Below are 17,536 nucleotides of genomic sequence, written 5' to 3' on the forward strand. Positions count from 1 at the left end.
ATGGTCCCAAGTGAAGATCGCCAGTATAAAGGGCTCATCCGATTACTACAGCATTTTGACTGGACATGGGTTGGGCTGTTTGTTGTGGATGATGACAGTGGAGACCATTTCTTGCAAGCTATTGAACAATTATTTTCCCAGAACCAAATCTGTTCAGCCTTCTCACAAAGAGTCCCAAATCAATCCCACGTACCTTCCTTGGATGACCTTAAGGGCTTGACCGAAATTATTGATCAACCTCTCATGGATCAGAAAACAAAAACATTTATTATCTATGGTGAAACGACAGTTCTTCAGTGGCTGATTATGTTAATGTTTCTAGCAGATCCTGACTATAAAGAAAACCTGTCTGTTGGGAAAGTGTGGATTACAACAGCCCAGATTGATTTTGCAGTAAGCACAGCTCTAAAGGGTTGGGATTTTGAAGTATTTGAAGGCACCTTGTCCTTTGCACTTCATTCCAATGAGCTGGGAGGGTTCCAGTCCTATCTTCGGAATATAAGGCTTTCCGGAACCCAAGGAAATGGCTTTTTCAAAGACTTCTGGGAGCAAGCCTTTAGCTGCTCATTTCCAGATCCCAGTGCATCCGCAAACGTTGATGAAATATGTACTATGGAGGAGAATCTGGAGAGCCTTCCTGGGGTTGTCTTTGAAATGCGTATGACTGGCCACAGCTATGGGATCTATAATGCTGTTTACGCAGTGGCACATGCTTTACATGCAATATACTCATCTAGATTCACACACAGAGCAAGGATACGGGGTAAAAGATGTGACCTCCAAGATCTCCAACCTTGGCAGGTAATGTGCTTACAACAGTATTAGTTGGTTTGCATGGACACATTTGTACAACCTGAAACCACGTGGAGCATTATGTTCCATGAATAAATAGTTAAATAACAGGCACACCTTATTCATTGACAAAGAGGTGGGGGAGGGTTCATATTTTCTCATCAAGTTGGAGCCTCATAAACATAAATCTGTGTTAGATGGAAATATATAAAAGCAGAGCACAGAGAGTTCTTATTTTTCTCCCTTTTCTTCTTCTCTAATAGCTCCACTCATTTCTTCACAGTATTTCCTTTAACAACTCAGCAGGAGAGACCATCTCCTTTAATGAGAACAAGGAGATGGTCGCCGGATTTGATGTCGTGAATATCGCCGTCTTCCCAAACAATTCCTTCCGTAAAGTGAAAGTCGGGAGAGTGGACCCCGATGCTCTTGAAGGAAAAGAATTGATCATCAAGGAGGATCTAATCATTTGGCACAGACGTTTCAACCAGGTGTGCTTTCAAAGATCTACTGGGTGGCCACTCCCTCACCTGGACATGTGGTTTGCTGCAAATAATATAAAAAAATCAGATAACCATCAACCTTGTTCCCACAGCAATCAACAAGATATCTCCAGAAATTCTAGAATAGAATAGTCCACACTTGCAATTGTTTTTTAGCGTCTGGTATTCAGAAATATACTGTCCCCAAATTTGGAGATTCCCTCTTGCTATAATGGCTAGTAAGGAGGCATCTAAGTTTGTGTCCATCACCACTTCTCTTGGTAATGAATACACTAATTAGCTGTGGTGTGAACAAATTTCTTTTTCTCTATCCTGAGTTCACTGCTAGTCAAGTACATTGGATCATCCAAGTTCTAGTTTAATGAGATAGGAAGAACAACCCACCCATCAAGCAGAACTTTATACATTTTGCATTTACTGTCTTAGGCTGCAGACCAACCATTGTCCTCAGCTGAGTAGTCAATGCCTTTTCTCCAGTCCCCAGTCTCTCCTGAGCCATGAAACGCACTGCAGAACGAACCCCTGCAGTTCTCAGGAAATTACTGCAGAGGTTTTTACATGCAGTGTGTCCCATATTCTTCCAGGCCAATTCTTCTCATGTAGGTTGGGGAATAGTTTTTTTGGGGGGGCACAATCCTAACCAGGTCTACTCAGAAGTAAGTCCTCTTTTGTTCAATGGGGCTTACTCTCAGGAAAGTGTGGTTAGGACTGCAGCCTTAATCCGTCTTTCCTAGGGCTGAAGTGAAAACTCAGCCCCAGTCCATTTTGTGGGCTGCAATGATGGACCCTGTTTTTATGCCAGTTTCTCAGGCCTCTCTGAAGGGGAGCAGGATGAGTGAGTAGGGAAGGTGAGTGGGAAGTCTTCCCCTGCTGCCCTGAAACTGTGGGGAAAATTCAATTTCCTTCTGCTGTTTTGATTCTTCAGTGGCTCTTTTGTGTTAGCCACAAAGGAACAAAATTTAGGACCATTTGGGGAATAGTTGGAGGGGGTCTTTTCATCTCCCTTCCCAATTGAAGCAAAAGGATAGTCCTGGCCATAGAGCTCTTCAGTAATTCCTCCTTATGCTAAATACCTTCATTTTTGTTTTAATGGAAAGGTGCTGCCCCTTTCGGCATGTTCTAACTCCTGTGACCCTGGGTACCAGAAGAAGAAGAAAGAAGGGGAGAAATTTTGCTGCTTTGATTGTGATCCATGTCCTGATGGGAAAATTTCAGTACAAAAAGGTGGGTTCCATACATGGTGTGGCAGCTGCTTCACTGCTCTGCAAGCTGCCACTGGGGCAAAGTTAGATGGCCACATGCTGACCGTGGCCCTCTGGAGACTGGCCATTGACTGTGGTTTCTTGGCAGCAGGATTGTGTCCGGCAGACTGGCCATTGACTGTGGTCTGTTGGCAGAAGTGTTTAGTCGGGGGGGGGATTGGGCCAGGTCATGGATGGAGCAGCAATGGGACGGGGCAGATCTCAACAGCAGTGCTGACCACCTGTTCCAGAAACCCTGTCCCAGGCCTGACACACCGCGTGCAGCACAGTGGATCTACACCAGCAAAAGAGCAGAAGTAAATCTGAGGAGGCCCATGTGGGAACATGCGGGGTGGAGGAGTTGAAGCAGGCAGCCTTCCCTGTATACAGGCTGGTGAAAGTGAGGATAGGGCTGTAAAAGTATCAGCATAATAAGAAATGTGAAAATGCATCTTCATATAAAGCCAGCTTGAAATGCAGAACTAGCAAAGGAAGGATCACTAAGAGGAGTGACTTCCAGTCCAGAAGAAGTTGTGAGAATTGGTTCCAATTTGCATATGAATGAACTCTGTGACGACCACACATTTTTTTTCCCCCCAGACATGTCTGACTGTTTTAGATGCCCAGAAGATCAATATCCGAACAAGGACAGAGATGGATGCATCCCCAAAGTGATCAGCTTTCTATCACCTGAAGAACCTTTAGGGATGAGTTTAGCCTCTCTTGCCATTTCTTTTTCCCTGGTTACAACTGTGGTACTTGGAACTTTCATGAAACACAAAGACACCCCCATCGTCAAAGCCAACAACCGAGACATCACCTACGTTCTCCTCCTCTCACTCCTACTCTGTTTCCTCTGTTCTTTACTCTTTCTTGGACAACCTTGGAAGGTGACCTGCGTCCTCCGACAATCTGCTTTTGGCATCATCTTCTCGGTGGCCGTTTCTTGTGTGTTGGCCAAAACCATCACTGTGGTTGTAGCTTTCATGGCCACCAAACCAGGGTCCAGCATGAGGAAGTGGGTGGGGAAGAGAATGGCCAACTCCATTGTCCTTTCCTGCTCCCTGATCCAAACAGGCATTTGTGGGGTGTGGCTCGCAACCTCTCCCCCATTCCCAGATTTAGACATGCAGTCAGTGATTACCGAGATCACAGCAGAATGTAATGAAGGGTCTATAACAATGTTTTATCTTGTCTTGGGCTACCTGGGACTCCTCTCTATCATCAGCTTCACTGTGGCTTTCCTGGCCAGGAAGTTGCCGGATTCCTTTAACGAAGCCAAGTTCATCACCTTCAGCATGCTGGTCTTTTGCAGTGTTTGGTTGACTTTTGTCCCCACCTACCTGAGCACCAAGGGGAAATACATGGTGGCTGTGGAGATCTTCTCCATCTTAGCCTCCAGTGCTGGCTTATTGGGTTGTATCTTTTTCCCTAAATGCTACATTATTGTGCTGAAGCCCGAACTGAACAATAAGGAGCAGCTCACGAGAAGAAAAATATAGGAAATGCTGATGTTGATATGTTACTGAGCCAGGTGCGCCTTTTCTAGATAGGGTCACCATTTGCTCACCAATCTAGTCTAGTAACAAAATAGTCCTAGGCACCAAAATTACCTGGATAACCAGACACACCATTGGATAACCAGGATAACCTGGACAACCAGACACACCATTCCAGAGTACAAATTTGTTCCTTAAGCACAAGTCAACCCACTGGCAAAAGATAGGACCACACAATTCAAACCAGATGTTCTCCAAACCAGAGTGCTTCCATTTTTTTCCTCATTAAAAGCAGAACTGCTTGTTTAATACATTGATATATGGCCTTCCTGCCATGTAGAGCTTCCATGTCACACTTATGGCTTTCACTCGATGACACATGATTCACAAGGAAAAAGGAATAGCAAGGAACAGGGAATTTAAAACAAATGTTGCTTTTTCAAACTGCTGTAGCATGCAAAAGCATGCTGGTGTTTTCCAGTGTTTGGTTGACTTTTGTCCCCACCTACCTGAGCACCAAGGGGAAATACATGGTGGCTGTGGAGATCTTCTCCATCTTAGCCTCCAGTGCTGGCTTATTGGGTTGTATCCTTTCCCCCAAATGCTACATTATTTTGCTGAGACCTGAACTGAATAACAAGGACCAGCTCATAAGGAGAAAAAACTAGAGGAACTATTAATATTAGCATTAGTATAAGTCTAGTTTATAATAAATTTGGACAGATCCTTCTAGAGCTCTTCACAATCCCTTCTGGCCTTCAGTGTCAACAGCAAACATGGCCACCTCCCTGCTTATCCCTGTCTTCAAGTCATTGAGGTTTGTGTGTGTGAGGGTAAAGAGAATGCTTGATGCAGGTGAGAGGAAGCAAGATGCAAGTATCTTGTGGTCTTGTGTGCTCCCCGGTGGGCCACTGTAAGATACAGGAAACTGGAGTAAATGGGACCTGGGCCTTCTTATGTCCTTAAGCCCTATATGCTGATTTTCAAGATGAAATGCTGTCCAGATACCTACAAACACAGAGAAAGGCATCCTCAACTAGAGAGAATTACAGCTAAAAGGCTTACAGTACCTAAACATCTTGACCAAAAACATCTATTCCAGCCACATGTTTAAAAGAAGCAGAAGTGGGGATCTGGGGAAACTGGGACAGCATTCCGAAGGTTCATGCCACGCAGAAGCCACTCCGTCCCTGGTTCCTTCCCTGCAGATTGGTGTCAAAGGAAACCCAGAGAACAGGGTTTCTAGCATTAACTGTAAAACCCACATAGAATTGTGCTGGCAAAGACCATCCTTAAGGTAACATAGTTCTAGAACATGCCTGGGTAGAACTTTGGCTTGGGAATAAATGCGTAATGTGGCAAATAGAGATTTGCTTTTTGGCTGTCTTCCATCCCATGAGCATCCAAGCAGCCACATTCTGCTCCCCTTGAAATCTACATTGTGTCTTCAAAGGCTGCCCTCTACAGAGCACCAGCTAAGTAACTCTTCCCAGCATTTATCTGAGTCACTGTCATTTATTTTCCTTGCTGAACTCCAGAAACGTCTCAGAGCCTGCCAAAAAAATAACTGATAAGCAAGTCTATAAGTTCTTATAAATCAAATTTTATGCCTGACAACATTTTTATTAATTTTCATTGAATGTATAATGTGTGTTAGTTAGTTGGTAACCTTCAGTCTCGAAAGACTTGGGTTTCATGCTGTGAATGGTGGTTCTGGCACTGTGTCTAGTGTGCCTGAAAAGGCTGATTCAGTAGTGACAATCCCTTCCACACTGGGAGCAAGTGCAATCTGTCCCTGGTTTGTCTCCCTGGCTATGGGCCTTTCTTCTTTGCCTCTTTGCCTCAGTCTGTTGGCCAAGTGTCTCTTCAAACTGGGAAAGGCCATGCTGCACAGCCTGCCTCCAAGCGGGCTGCTCAGAGGCCAGGGTTTCCCACCTATTGAGGTCCACTCCTAAGGCCTTCAGATCCCTCTTGCAGATGTTCTTGTATCGCATCTGTGGTCTAAACATATCCTTGTTGCTGTGTGTCTGCCAGGAGAGCAGAGGTGATTTGACACCCAGAGCCCGTAAATCCTTGGCACATACACTTGACTATGACAAAATCATTTTCCATAACAATCATGACATTAAATGAATAATAATAATGACCATAAAATCAAACACAGAGAACATTTCCACAGAATCAGAGGATAAAAGTGAGCGCCCGCCACGTTGATGCTCCCCTGCGAGTATTCAGTGACATACTGCCCCTGCATTTGGAAGTTTAATGTAGCCATCATGGTTTAAAAGCCACTGTTAGATCTACAGTATAGTCCATGTTTAGAATCCACTTTTAAATTTATCTAAGCCAGTGGCCAACAACACTCAAAATTTACACATACACACACTTACTTAACTGTCAACCGATTATTAACTTCCATTAACTTTATTTATTCCTTTATTCCTTTATTTATATTATTCATATAACAGTACAGGTCACCCAACAAATCAGTAACCAACAAAAAACCAGCAGCCAACTTGATGACACTAAAAAAGATGAATAGTCCGGGATGGGCAAGTCAGGCGTAGTTTGACTCAAGTCGAGTTGCGAGTCTCCACCCTCCACACCTTGACTCGAAAATGAGACCTAATGAGGGCACTTTCTAAGTTGCCCAGAGTGTTTTTGCAACTCAAAAAGACTCACGTCTCAAGTAGTACCAAAACCCTTCACATCACGGACGCGTGTAGATCTACAGGGAGGGAGGACACATCACAGCTTTGCAAGGCGAGAGGGGACAGGATGGATGAGGTGGGGGAAGCCCACAGGTAAGCCAGGGGAGGTGAGGCCTGCAACCTCATTGGACCCAGCCATACAGGCAGGCTGAATCAAAGGAGGCTGGAGAGGAAACATGCTGCTCAGACACAAAGTGGCTGACAGTTACTTTCAGGCATGTTTCTAGACAAAATGAGGGGTGTTCTGGGGGGGAGGCAAAGTACCCACTCTCCATCCAGGCATCCTGTAATAACAGCAGCCTAACATCCTGGACATGGGAGATTAACCCTCTGCATGTCAAGCAAGCAGCACCCAGGCAGTGAGGAATGACACACCTCGGCTGTGCAGCCTGCTTCGTCTAAGCTGCCTGGCCAGCATGTGTTGCACCACTCAGGGACACACCTGACCTGTACTGTGGACCAGAGGTGTCAGAGGGTTTGCTTGACCCACCCCAGCCCCTCCTTCTGCTTGAAACCCCCACTTGTCCCTATGGAGAAAAATGACTTCTCCTGTTCCCCTCCCTCTCCCAGAGACAGCCTCCACCCAATGGATACTCCAGGGGACCAGGGGAGGCACCTCCCTGTCTCAGGTTTCGTCTGCAGTCACTCAAGCAGATGGTGACTCACGAGTCGGGGCCCCTAACTTGAGTGTTTTGCTGAGTCTTCCATGCGAATGGCTCGAGTCTACATGAGTCAGCAAAAAACGCTGATTTACGCAACTCGAAATCAAGTCAGAGACTCGAGTTCCCGCCCCTGGTTCTAGTATTAACTCTGGTACATGTTTATGAGAGCTGAATCATATCACAGATTATTGTGTCCATGCTGTGTCAAGGAAACCCAAAAACTTGGTAGTGTCTTTCAAAGCTGGAGTGCTACAGTGACTGGAAGTCGCAGAAGCAACCCAGTAGTGTCTTTCAATGCTTGAGTGATACAGTTGAAGTGACTGGAAGTCACAGAAGCAACCCAGAAGTAAACAGGAAATCAATTCTGCGAACAAGATCTAGCTTCTAATCACTTCTTTGAGGGATTCTGCAGCATGTGGAGGACAATGGAGTGAGTCACAGTCCTGGCATGACCTAGAAGTGGCCTCTGGGTAGTCCCAAAGGCCTTCCTGCAGAGCATTCAGCATGGGGTTGCAACCACTGCAGAGGACAAGGTGGGTCAGGATGGGAAAAAGTTTGGGAGCCACTGGGCTAACTCACGAGGTCATCCCATAGGGCGTCATTTCCAGTCGGAATCGAAAAATGTCTTCATTCTGTCGAACTTCACCCTGGGACATAGGTCACCTGTTTTGGTTTGCTCACCCTGAATCTGCCCTTACATGTCATTTGATCAATGATCAGGTGAGGAGAAAGAAACATGTTTCCACCAAAGCTGGCGCTCAGAGACAAAGCTACATCTCCCCCTATAATTATCTCAATGAGTGTTATTGACTTTCTTTGCGAAGGTTCAGATACTTAACAGAACATACAAGAAAAGTGCAGCATAAGCAAGTCTTAAGAGTCTTAAACCCTCTTTGTGTCATTTGGAGCTTGATTGAGGGCTAGATGCAGGCGAGACTGTTATCAGACTCTGAAAGTCCCCCTTTTCTTGTGTATTTGCTTGCCATTCAAGACATATTTCTAGAATATTGTTGGTGCTAAAGTTGAGATGGTGTTTCTCTTTAGAAAGTAAACTGGCACAATTGAATGCCATCTAGTTTGTTGATAAATCAGGCTGATGCCATTCATGAGTCTACAGAGGAGAATCTAGTTCTGAGAGCTTTGCATCATGTTGGTGAGGCTGCAGCTGTTGCTATTTCTGCTACCTCTGAAGGACTACCAAGTAAATTGTGTCCAATGCCCTGTGAACGATCCTCTTCCTGTGCACCACGAATGGTATCAACCAGGAGACCTCTTCATTGGTGCCATTGCTTCTCACTATGTTTTTATGACTTATGAATTTTCCTTTGAAGAAAACCCATCCCGGGATGTGTTCTTTGATCTTCCGGTGTAAGGAGTTATTTTTAGTTCTCCCTTTCTCTGTCAAGTCAGTTTTAAAACCTAAGAATTTGTAAAGCAGGCAGGAAACGGACAGCGCAATCCTATCTTGTGTTTGAACAGGCAAGCCAGGAGGCTTACGCTGTATCCAGCGTGAGATAGCGCACCAGAGTGGCTCAGCCAGAGGTAAGGTGAAACTCTTCCCTTTACCACCGGGTAAGCCACTGCAGCTCCTGAGATATTCTGATTCTTTTTTTTTCAGTTAAAAAATGGTGAACAGACATTATTTTTCCATGGCACCAATTCAAAATAAGCTTGCATGATTCAAACCAGAGTGACCCAGCACATTATAAAAATAATGGCCATAGCTGCCTATTTCTCTTCACAGGGTTGTGACAAAGTTCTACCAGCATGTCCTGGCCTTGGCATTTGCTGTTGAGGAAATCAACGCTCATCCCAAGATCTTGCCAAACGCTACCCTTGGTTTCCACGTCGAGGACAGCTTCAATGATATGAAGTTGACTTATCGATCCATACTGGACTTGATCTTCAAATCACAAAGATTTGTCTCCAACTATAGATGTGACAGCCCCAAAAACCTTGCTGCCGTCATTGGGGGGCTTGGCTCTGATGTTTCCTTCTACATGGTGGACCTCTTAAGTCTTTACAAGATTCCACAGGTACAAATTCTACACTGAGGATAGAGTTTTCACTTATCTCACAGCTCAAATCAAACCTAGGTCAACCAAAACCTGAGATGTTAAACCTCATAGTCGCATGCTAGAACTGCTGAAACCTTTTCATTATTGACATTTTATTGATGCTGTATAATGTTGTTATTAAATGCCATTTATTATATTCTATTAAGTCACAAATTTTGTCTATATGCTGCTAATGGAATCACTTTGAAATGAGAAAGAATTATTCCCATTGAAATTATTATTGTAATTATTTAGATTATTCAGTATAAGGGCTCCTTTCAGGAATGAATTAGGACTGTATGAGGAGGGAAAGGTCAGCTGTGTCTTCATATCCCAGACAGAGAAGTATTTCACTTTCAACATAAGAACAGCCCCGCTGGATCAGGCCAATGGCCCATCTAGTCCAGCTTCCTGTATCTTACAGCAGCCCACCAAGTGCCCCTGTAAGCACACCAGGTAACAAGAGACCTGCATCCTGGTGACCTCCCTTGCATCTGACATAGCCCATTTCTAAAATCAAGAGGTTGCACATACACATCATGGCTTGTAACCCGTAATATATTTTTCCTCCAGAAACTTGTCCAATCCCCTTTTAAATGCATCCAGGTCAGATGCCATCACCACATCCTGTGGCAAGGAGTTCCACAGACCAACCACACGCTGAGTAAAGAAATATTTTCTTTTATCTGACCTAACTCTCCCAACACTCAATTTTAGTGGATGTTGTTATGTGAGAGTGTAAAGAGCATTTCACTATCCACTCTGTCCATCCGCTGCATAATTTTGTATGTCTCCATCATGTCCCCCCTCAGGCGCCTCCTTTCTAGGCTGAAGAGACCCAAACGCCGTAGCCTTTCCTCATAAGGAAGGTGCCCCAGACCAGTAATGATCTTAGTCGCTCTCTTTTGCACCTTTACCATTTCCACTATGTCTTTTTTGAGATGCGGCGACCAGAACTGGACACAATACTCCAGGTGTGGCCTTACCATCAATTTGTACAACAGCATTATAATATTAGCCATTTTGTTCTGAATACCTTTTCTAATGATCCCAAGCATAAACTTTGCCATCTTCACTGCCGCCGCACATTGGGCGACCTGTCCACCCAATGTCCACTTTCATCATCCTGTCCACCACCACCCCAAGATCTCTCTCCTGATCTGTCACAGACAGCTCGGAACCCATCAGCCTGTATGTAAAGTTTTGATTTTTTTGCCCCAACGTGCATGACTTTACACGTACGGACATTGAAGCACACCTGCCATTTTGCTGCCCATTCTGCCAGTCTGGAGAGATCCTTCTGCAGCTCCTCACAATCACTTCTGGTCTTCACCACTCGGAAAGGTTTGGTGTCGTCTGCAAACTTAGCCACCTCACTGCTCACCCCTGTCTCCAGGTCATTGATGAAGAGGTTGAAAAGCACCGGTCCCAGGACAGATCCTTGGGGCACACCGCTTTTTCCTTCTCTCCATTGTGAAAATTGCTCATTGACACCCAATCTCTGTTTCCTGGTCTTCAACCAGTTCTCAATCCATGAGAGGACCTCTCCTCTAATTCCCTGACTGTGGAGTTTTTTTAGTAGCCTTTGGTGAGGGACCATGTGAAACGCCTTCTGAAGGTCCAGATATATATTGTCTTTGGGTTCTCCCTCATCCACATGCCTGTTGAACTTCAAATCATCCACTTTAATCAAAGCAGGTCATTGTAGGTCAAACTTCATAGGCTGAAATGACATTCAGGTACCTGTGCCCACAAACACTCTTCTTAGCAAATCTGTAAAACATCTGTATGTTTTAGGTCACATATGGCTCCTTTTCCCCGAAAGAGAGGGGGGCGACCCAGCCCCCTTCCTTTTACCGCATGGTCCCAAGTGAAGATCGCCAGTATAAGGGGCTCATCCGATTACTACAGCATTTTGACTGGACATGGGTTGGACTGTTTGTTGTGGGTGATGAAAGTGGAGACCGTTTCTTGCAAGCTATTGAACAATTATTTTCCCGGAACCAAATCTGTTCGGCCTTCTCACAAAGAGTCCCAAATCAAGCCCACATACCTTCCTTGGATGACCTTAAGGGCTTGACCAAAATTATTGATCAACCCTTCATGGATCAGAAAACAAAAACATTTATTATCTATGGTGAAACAACAGTTCTTCAGTGGCTGATTACTTTAATGTTTCTAGCAGATCCTGACTATAAAGAAAACCTGTCTGTTGGGAAAGTGTGGATTACAACAGCCCAGATTGATTTTGCGGTAGGCACACTTATAAGGGGTTGGAATTTTGAAATATTTGAAGGCACCTTGTCCTTTGCACTTCATTCCAGTGAGCTGGCAGGGTTCCAGTCCTATCTTCGGAATATAAGGCTTTCTGGAACCCAAGGAAATGGCTTTTTCAAAGACTTCTGGGAGCAAGCCTTTAGCTGCTCATTTCCAGATCTCAGTGCACCTACAAACGCTGATGGAATATGTACTATGGAAGAGAATCCGGAGAGCCTTCCTGGGGCTGTCTTTGAAATGCGTATGACTGGCCACAGCTATGGGATCTATAATGCAGTTTATGCAGTGGCACATGCTTTACATGCATTATACTCATCTAGATTCACACACAGAGCAAGGATACGGGGTAAAAGACATGATCTCCAAGATCTCCAACCGTGGCAGGTAATGTGCCCTCAACAGTATTAGTTGGTTTGCATGGACACATTTGTACAACCTGAAACCACGTGGAGCATTATGTTCCATGAATAAATAGTTTGATAATAGACACACCTTATTCATTGACAAAGAGGTGGGGGAGGGTTCATATTTTCTCATCAAGTTGGAGCCTCATAACCATAAATCTGTATAAGATGGAAATATATAAAAGCAGAGCACAGCGATTTCAACTGGAAGTTCTTATTTTTTCCCCCTTTTCTTCTTCTCTAATAGCTCCACTCATTTCTTCACAGTATTTCCTTTAACAACTCAGCAGGAGAAACTGTCTCCTTTAATGAAGACATGGAGATGGTTGCCGGATTTGATGTCGTGAATATTGCCATCTTCCCAAACAATTCCTTCCGTAAAGTGAAAGTCGGGAGAGTGGACCCCGATGCTCTTGAAGGAGAAGAATTGATCATCAACGAGGATCTAATCGTTTGGCACAGACGTTTCAACCAGGTGTGCTTTCAAAGATCTACTGGGTGGCCACTCCCTCACCTGGACATGTGGTTTGCTGCAAATAATATAAAAAAATCAGATATCCATCATCCTTGTTCCCATAGCAATCAACAAGATATCTCCAGAAATTCTAGAATAGAATAGTCCACACTTGAAATTGTTTTCTAGCTACTGGTATTCAGAAATATACTGTCCCCAAATTTGGAGATTCCCTCTTGCTATAATGGCTAGTAAGGAGGCATCTAAGTTTGTGTCCATCACCACTTCTCTTGGTAATGAATTCTATACATTAATTCACTGTGGTGTGAACAAATTTCTTTTTCTCTCTCCTGAGTTCACTGCTAGTCAAGTACATTGGATCACCCAAGTTCTAGTTTAATGAGATAGGAAGAACAACCCACCCATCAAGCAGAACTTTATACATTTTGCATTTATTGTCTTAGGCTGCAGACCAACCATTGTCCTCAGCTGAGTGGTCAATGCCTTTTCTCCAGTCCCCAGTCTCTCCTGAGCCATGAAACTGACTGCAGAACGAACCCCTGCAGTTCTCAGGAAATTACTGCAGAGGTTTTTGTATGCAGTGTGTCCCATATTCTTCCAGGCCAATTCTTCTCACGTAGGTTGGGGAATAGTTTTTTGAGGGGGCACAATCCAAACCAGGTCTACTCAGAAGTAAGTCCTATTTTGTTCAATGGGGCTTACTCTCAGGAAAGTGTGGTTAGGACTGCAGCCTTAATCCGTCTTTCCTAGGGCTGAAGTGAAACCTCAGCCCTAGTCCATTTTGTGTCCATTTTTATGCCAGTTTCTCTGCGAAGGGGAGCAGGATGAGTGAGTAGGGAAGGTGAGTGGGAAGTCTTCCCCTGCTGCCCTGAAACTGTGGGGAAAATTCAATTTCCTTCTGCTGTTTTGATTCTTCAGTGGCTCTTTTTTGTCAGCCACAAAGGAACAAAATTTAGGAACATTTGGGGGAGACCTGGAGGGGGTCGTTTCATCTCCCTTCTCAATTGTAGCCAAAGGATAGTCCTGGCCATAGAGCTCTTCAGTAATTCCTTCTTATGCTAAATACCTTCATTTTTGTTTTAATGGAAAGGTGCTGCCCCTTTCGGCATGTACTAACTCCTGTGACCCTGGCTACCAGAAGAAGAAGAAAGAAGGGGAGAAATTTTGCTGCTTTGATTGTAATCCATGTCCTGATGGGAAAATTTCAGTACAAAAAGGTGGGTTCCATCCATGGTGTGGCAGCTGCTTCACTGTTCTGCAAGCTGCCACTGGGGCAAAGTTAGATGGCCACTTGCTGACCATGGCCCTCTGGAGATTGGCCATTGACTGTGGTTTCTTGGCAGCAGGATTGTGTCCGGCAGACTGGCCATTGACTGTGGTCTGTTGGCAGAAGTGTTTAGTCGAGGGGGGGGGGGATTGGGCCAGGTCATGGATGGAGCAGCAATGGGACGGGGCAGATCTCAACAGCAGTGATGACCACCTGTTCCAGAAACCCTGTCCCAGGCCTGGCACATCCCCTGCAGCACAGTGGATCCACACCAGCAAAAGAGCAGAAGTAAATCTGAGGAGGCCCATGTGGGAACATGCAGGAGGAGTTGAACCAGGCAGCCTTCCCTGTATACAGGCTGGTGAAAGTGAGGATTGGGCTGTAAAAGTATCAGCATAATAAGAAATGTGAAAATGCATCTTCATATAAAGCCAGCTTGAAATGCAGAACTAGCAAAGGAAGGATCGCTAAGAGCAAAGCAAGGAGTCCCAGGTGCGGCGGTGGCCAGGGGAGCCTTTGCTCAGCTTTGGCTGATTCGCCAGCTGCGACCGTACCAGAGCTGCACGGACCTGGCCACAGTAACCCATGCCCTAGTGACATCTAGATTAGATTATTGCAATGCGCTCTACGTGGGGCTGCCCTTGAAGACGGTCCGGAAATTACAACTAGTACAGAACGCGGCTGCTTGTGTGGTTGCCGGGGCACGTCGGTTTGACTCTGTCGAGCCGTTGCTCCAGCAGCTACACTGGCTGCCGGTTCTGTTCCGGGCCCAATTCAAGGTGCTAGTTTTGACTTTTAAAGCCCTTTACGGCTCAGGTCCGGGGTGTTTGAGGGACCGCCTCCTTCCCTACAATCCTACCCGTGCTCGTAGATCATCTAGGGGGGGCCCTTTTGACTGTGCCACCACTAAGAGATGTGAGAGGGGCAGTGGCCAGGAAGAGGGCCTTCTCGGTGGTGGCCCCCGAACTGTGGAATACCCTCCCCTTAGAACTGAGAACTGTTCCCTCATTGTTAACATTTCGGCGTGGACTGGATACCTTTTTATTTCAAAAAGTTTTTAATTGTTGACAGGCTGGCTGGCGTTCTTGCTTCTTGCTTTTTATATGAAAATCCACGGAGTTTGTTTGTTTTTAGATTTTTTAATTATTGTAGGTTGTTTTTAAAAATTGTTTTTTAAGTCGTATTTTTAAATTTTTTGTAAGCCGCCTTGTGTGCCCGTTGGGCAAAAAGGCAGGGTATAAATTAATAATAATAATAATAATAATAATAATAATAATAATAATAATAATAATAATAATAAATAAATAAATAAATAAATAAATAAATAAATAAATAAGAGGAGTGACTTCTCTTCCAAAAGAAGTTGTGAGAATTGGTTCCAATTTGCATATGACTGAACTCTGTGACGACCACACATCTTTCTTTCCAGACATGTCCGACTGTTTCAGATGCCCAGAAGATCAATATCCAAACAAGGACAGAGACGGATGCATCCCCAAAATTATCAGCTTTCTGTCACATGAGGAACCTTCAGGGATGAGTTTAGCCTCTCTTGCTCTGTCGTTTTCCCTGGTTACAGTTGTGGTACTTGGAACTTTTATGAAACACAAAGACACCCCCATCGTCAAAGCCAACAACCGAGACATCACCTACGTTCTCCTCCTCTCACTCCTACTCTGTTTCCTCTGTTCTTTACTCTTTCTTGGACAACCTTGGAAGGTGACCTGCTTCCTCCGACAATCTGCTTTTGGCATCATCTTCTCAGTGGCTGTTTCTTGTGTGTTGGCCAAAACCATCACTGTGGTGGTAGCCTTTGTGGCCACCAAACCAGGGTCCAGCATGAGGAAGTGGGTGGGGAAGAGAATGGCCAACTCCATTGTCCTTTCCTGCTCCCTGATCCAAACAGGCATTTGTGGGGTGTGGCTGGCAACCTCTCCCCCATTCCCAGATTTAGACATGCAGTCAGTGATTACTGAGATCACAGCAGAATGTAATGAAGGGTCTGTAACAATGTTTTATCTTGTCTTGGGCTACCTGGGACTTCTCTCCATTATCAGCTTCACAGTGGCTTTCCTGGCCAGGAAGTTGCCGGATTCCTTTAACGAAGCCAAGTTCATCACCTTCAGCATGCTGGTCTTTTGCAGCGTTTGGTTGACTTTTGTCCCCACCTACCTGAGCACCAAGGGGAAATACATGGTGGCTGTGGAGATCTTCTCCATCCTGGCCTCCAGTGCTGGCTTATTGGGTTGTATCTTTTTCCCCAAGTGTTACATTATTGTGCTGAAGCCCAAACTGAACAATAAGGAGCAGCTCATGAGAAGAAAAATATAGGAAATGGTGGTATTGGTATGTTACTGAAGTCAGAACAAACTGGGCCGGATACCTCCACCTCAAAAAACAGAGGGCGGGAGAAAGAATTTTGCCAAGCTTGAGCAGATTTGCTTGACACTGAAGGTCGCTGTACGCAGTGCTTACAATAAATTTTGAGAAACTAATAGTAGATTAAATTTACTACAATATTTTAAGCTGTCTGCCCAACTCAAAGAAGCTATCAAAACTTCGCTACACCACAGTGCAACAGCGAGATGGTCACGTTTAATTAAATCTGTGAGATCTAAAAACGTCAAGATTTTTTGGCAAATTATATCAGGCTGTTTCTATAAAAACTCACTTGGTTTCACAGCAATTCCAGCTAAAATGTGGGAAGCACATTTTAAATCAATCTTCTCTGATGAATCTAAACCTATCTCCATTGTCAATATGCCACTCGCGCTAGATCTACCTGATTGGCCTGCAGTCTCAGTGGATGAAGCTCTTTCACTCATTAATCAGTTAAAGCTGGGTAAAGCAGCAGGACCAGACTCAATTCCTCCTGATATTTATAAAGAAGCACCAGAGTGGTGGGCCCCAATAATTGCAGAACTTTTCACTAGAATTGATAAATTTGGGGTACTTCCAGACACTTGGACTAGATCTATCTTGGTTCCCATCTTCAAAAAAGGGGATAAAAAACTTCCCCCCAGCTACAGGCCAATCAGCCTTTTAGACCTGGCAGGGAAAATGTATGCCTCCCATCTACTTAAGAAACTTTCTGTCTGAATTTCGGACCATAACATCATATGCCCAGAGCAAGCGGGTTTTAGGCCAAATAAGTCTGCAATTGATCAGTGTGTGGTACTATCCCACCTAATCTCCAAACAAAGGACTCAAAATAAATCCCGACTATATGTGGCTTTTTTAGATTTAAAGTCGGCCTTTGATTCCATAGATAGAGAGAGACTCTGGGATAAACTTGAGAAGATGGGAGTGGACAAATGGCTATTAATATTAATTCGTGCCCTTCATTTAAACACCTCATGCCAAGTGAAATTATCTCTGAGGGGCGGCCTGTCGGCCCCAATTCCAATCAACAAGCAGGGGTGCGTTCTTCCTCCCACCCTGTTCAATCTCTTCATTAATGATCTGGCTCCCTATCTAGCAAACTTCAACATGAATTCCCCCAAATTAGGTTCAGTGGCTATCCCTCTTCTTTTGTATGCTGATGACATGGCCCTGATATCCCGAACTAAAATAGGATTAAGGAGACTGGTTAACACCTGCATAGAATATTTTACCAACAACGCCCTCCAGCTAAACTATGAAAAGTCC

At 44.6% G+C, this 17,536-nt stretch overlaps 2 protein-coding genes across 2 annotated transcripts; both read left to right on the forward strand.

Annotated features, from left to right (window-relative positions):
• Positions 1 to 4,038, forward strand: LOC136653560 (vomeronasal type-2 receptor 26-like). Its single transcript, XM_066630452.1, has 4 exons — positions 1 to 801; positions 1,056 to 1,283; positions 2,393 to 2,519; positions 3,137 to 4,038. Exons 1-4 carry the CDS (start codon positions 1 to 3, stop codon positions 4,036 to 4,038), a joined length of 2,058 nt encoding a protein of 685 aa, XP_066486549.1.
• A 7,287-nt stretch (positions 4,039 to 11,325) lies between these two features.
• Positions 11,326 to 16,219, forward strand: LOC136653561 (vomeronasal type-2 receptor 26-like). The gene is made up of 4 exons (XM_066630453.1): positions 11,326 to 12,126; positions 12,394 to 12,621; positions 13,712 to 13,838; positions 15,318 to 16,219. Exons 1-4 carry the CDS (start codon positions 11,326 to 11,328, stop codon positions 16,217 to 16,219), a joined length of 2,058 nt encoding a protein of 685 aa, XP_066486550.1.
• Positions 16,220 to 17,536: the final 1,317 nt, after the last annotated feature.

Source organism: Tiliqua scincoides, chromosome 5, assembly GCF_035046505.1.
Source record: "Tiliqua scincoides isolate rTilSci1 chromosome 5, rTilSci1.hap2, whole genome shotgun sequence".
In the NCBI taxonomy this organism is placed as follows: domain Eukaryota; kingdom Metazoa; phylum Chordata; class Lepidosauria; order Squamata; family Scincidae; genus Tiliqua; species Tiliqua scincoides.

Excerpts from the sequence above, each read along its gene's own strand:
- LOC136653560 (XM_066630452.1), top strand. The coding sequence starts at position 1 with ATGGTCCCAAGTGAAGATCGCCAGTATAAAGGGCTCATCCGATTACTA. Across the intron at positions 1,284-2,392 it reads GGCACAGACGTTTCAACCAG|GTGCTGCCCCTTTCGGCATG; the intron begins GTGTGCTTTCAA and ends TTTAATGGAAAG. Across the intron at positions 2,520-3,136 it reads GAAAATTTCAGTACAAAAAG|ACATGTCTGACTGTTTTAGA; the intron begins GTGGGTTCCATA and ends TTTTCCCCCCAG.
- LOC136653561 (XM_066630453.1), top strand. The coding sequence starts at position 11,326 with ATGGTCCCAAGTGAAGATCGCCAGTATAAGGGGCTCATCCGATTACTA. Across the intron at positions 12,127-12,393 it reads AAGATCTCCAACCGTGGCAG|CTCCACTCATTTCTTCACAG; the intron begins GTAATGTGCCCT and ends CTTCTCTAATAG. Across the intron at positions 12,622-13,711 it reads GGCACAGACGTTTCAACCAG|GTGCTGCCCCTTTCGGCATG; the intron begins GTGTGCTTTCAA and ends TTTAATGGAAAG.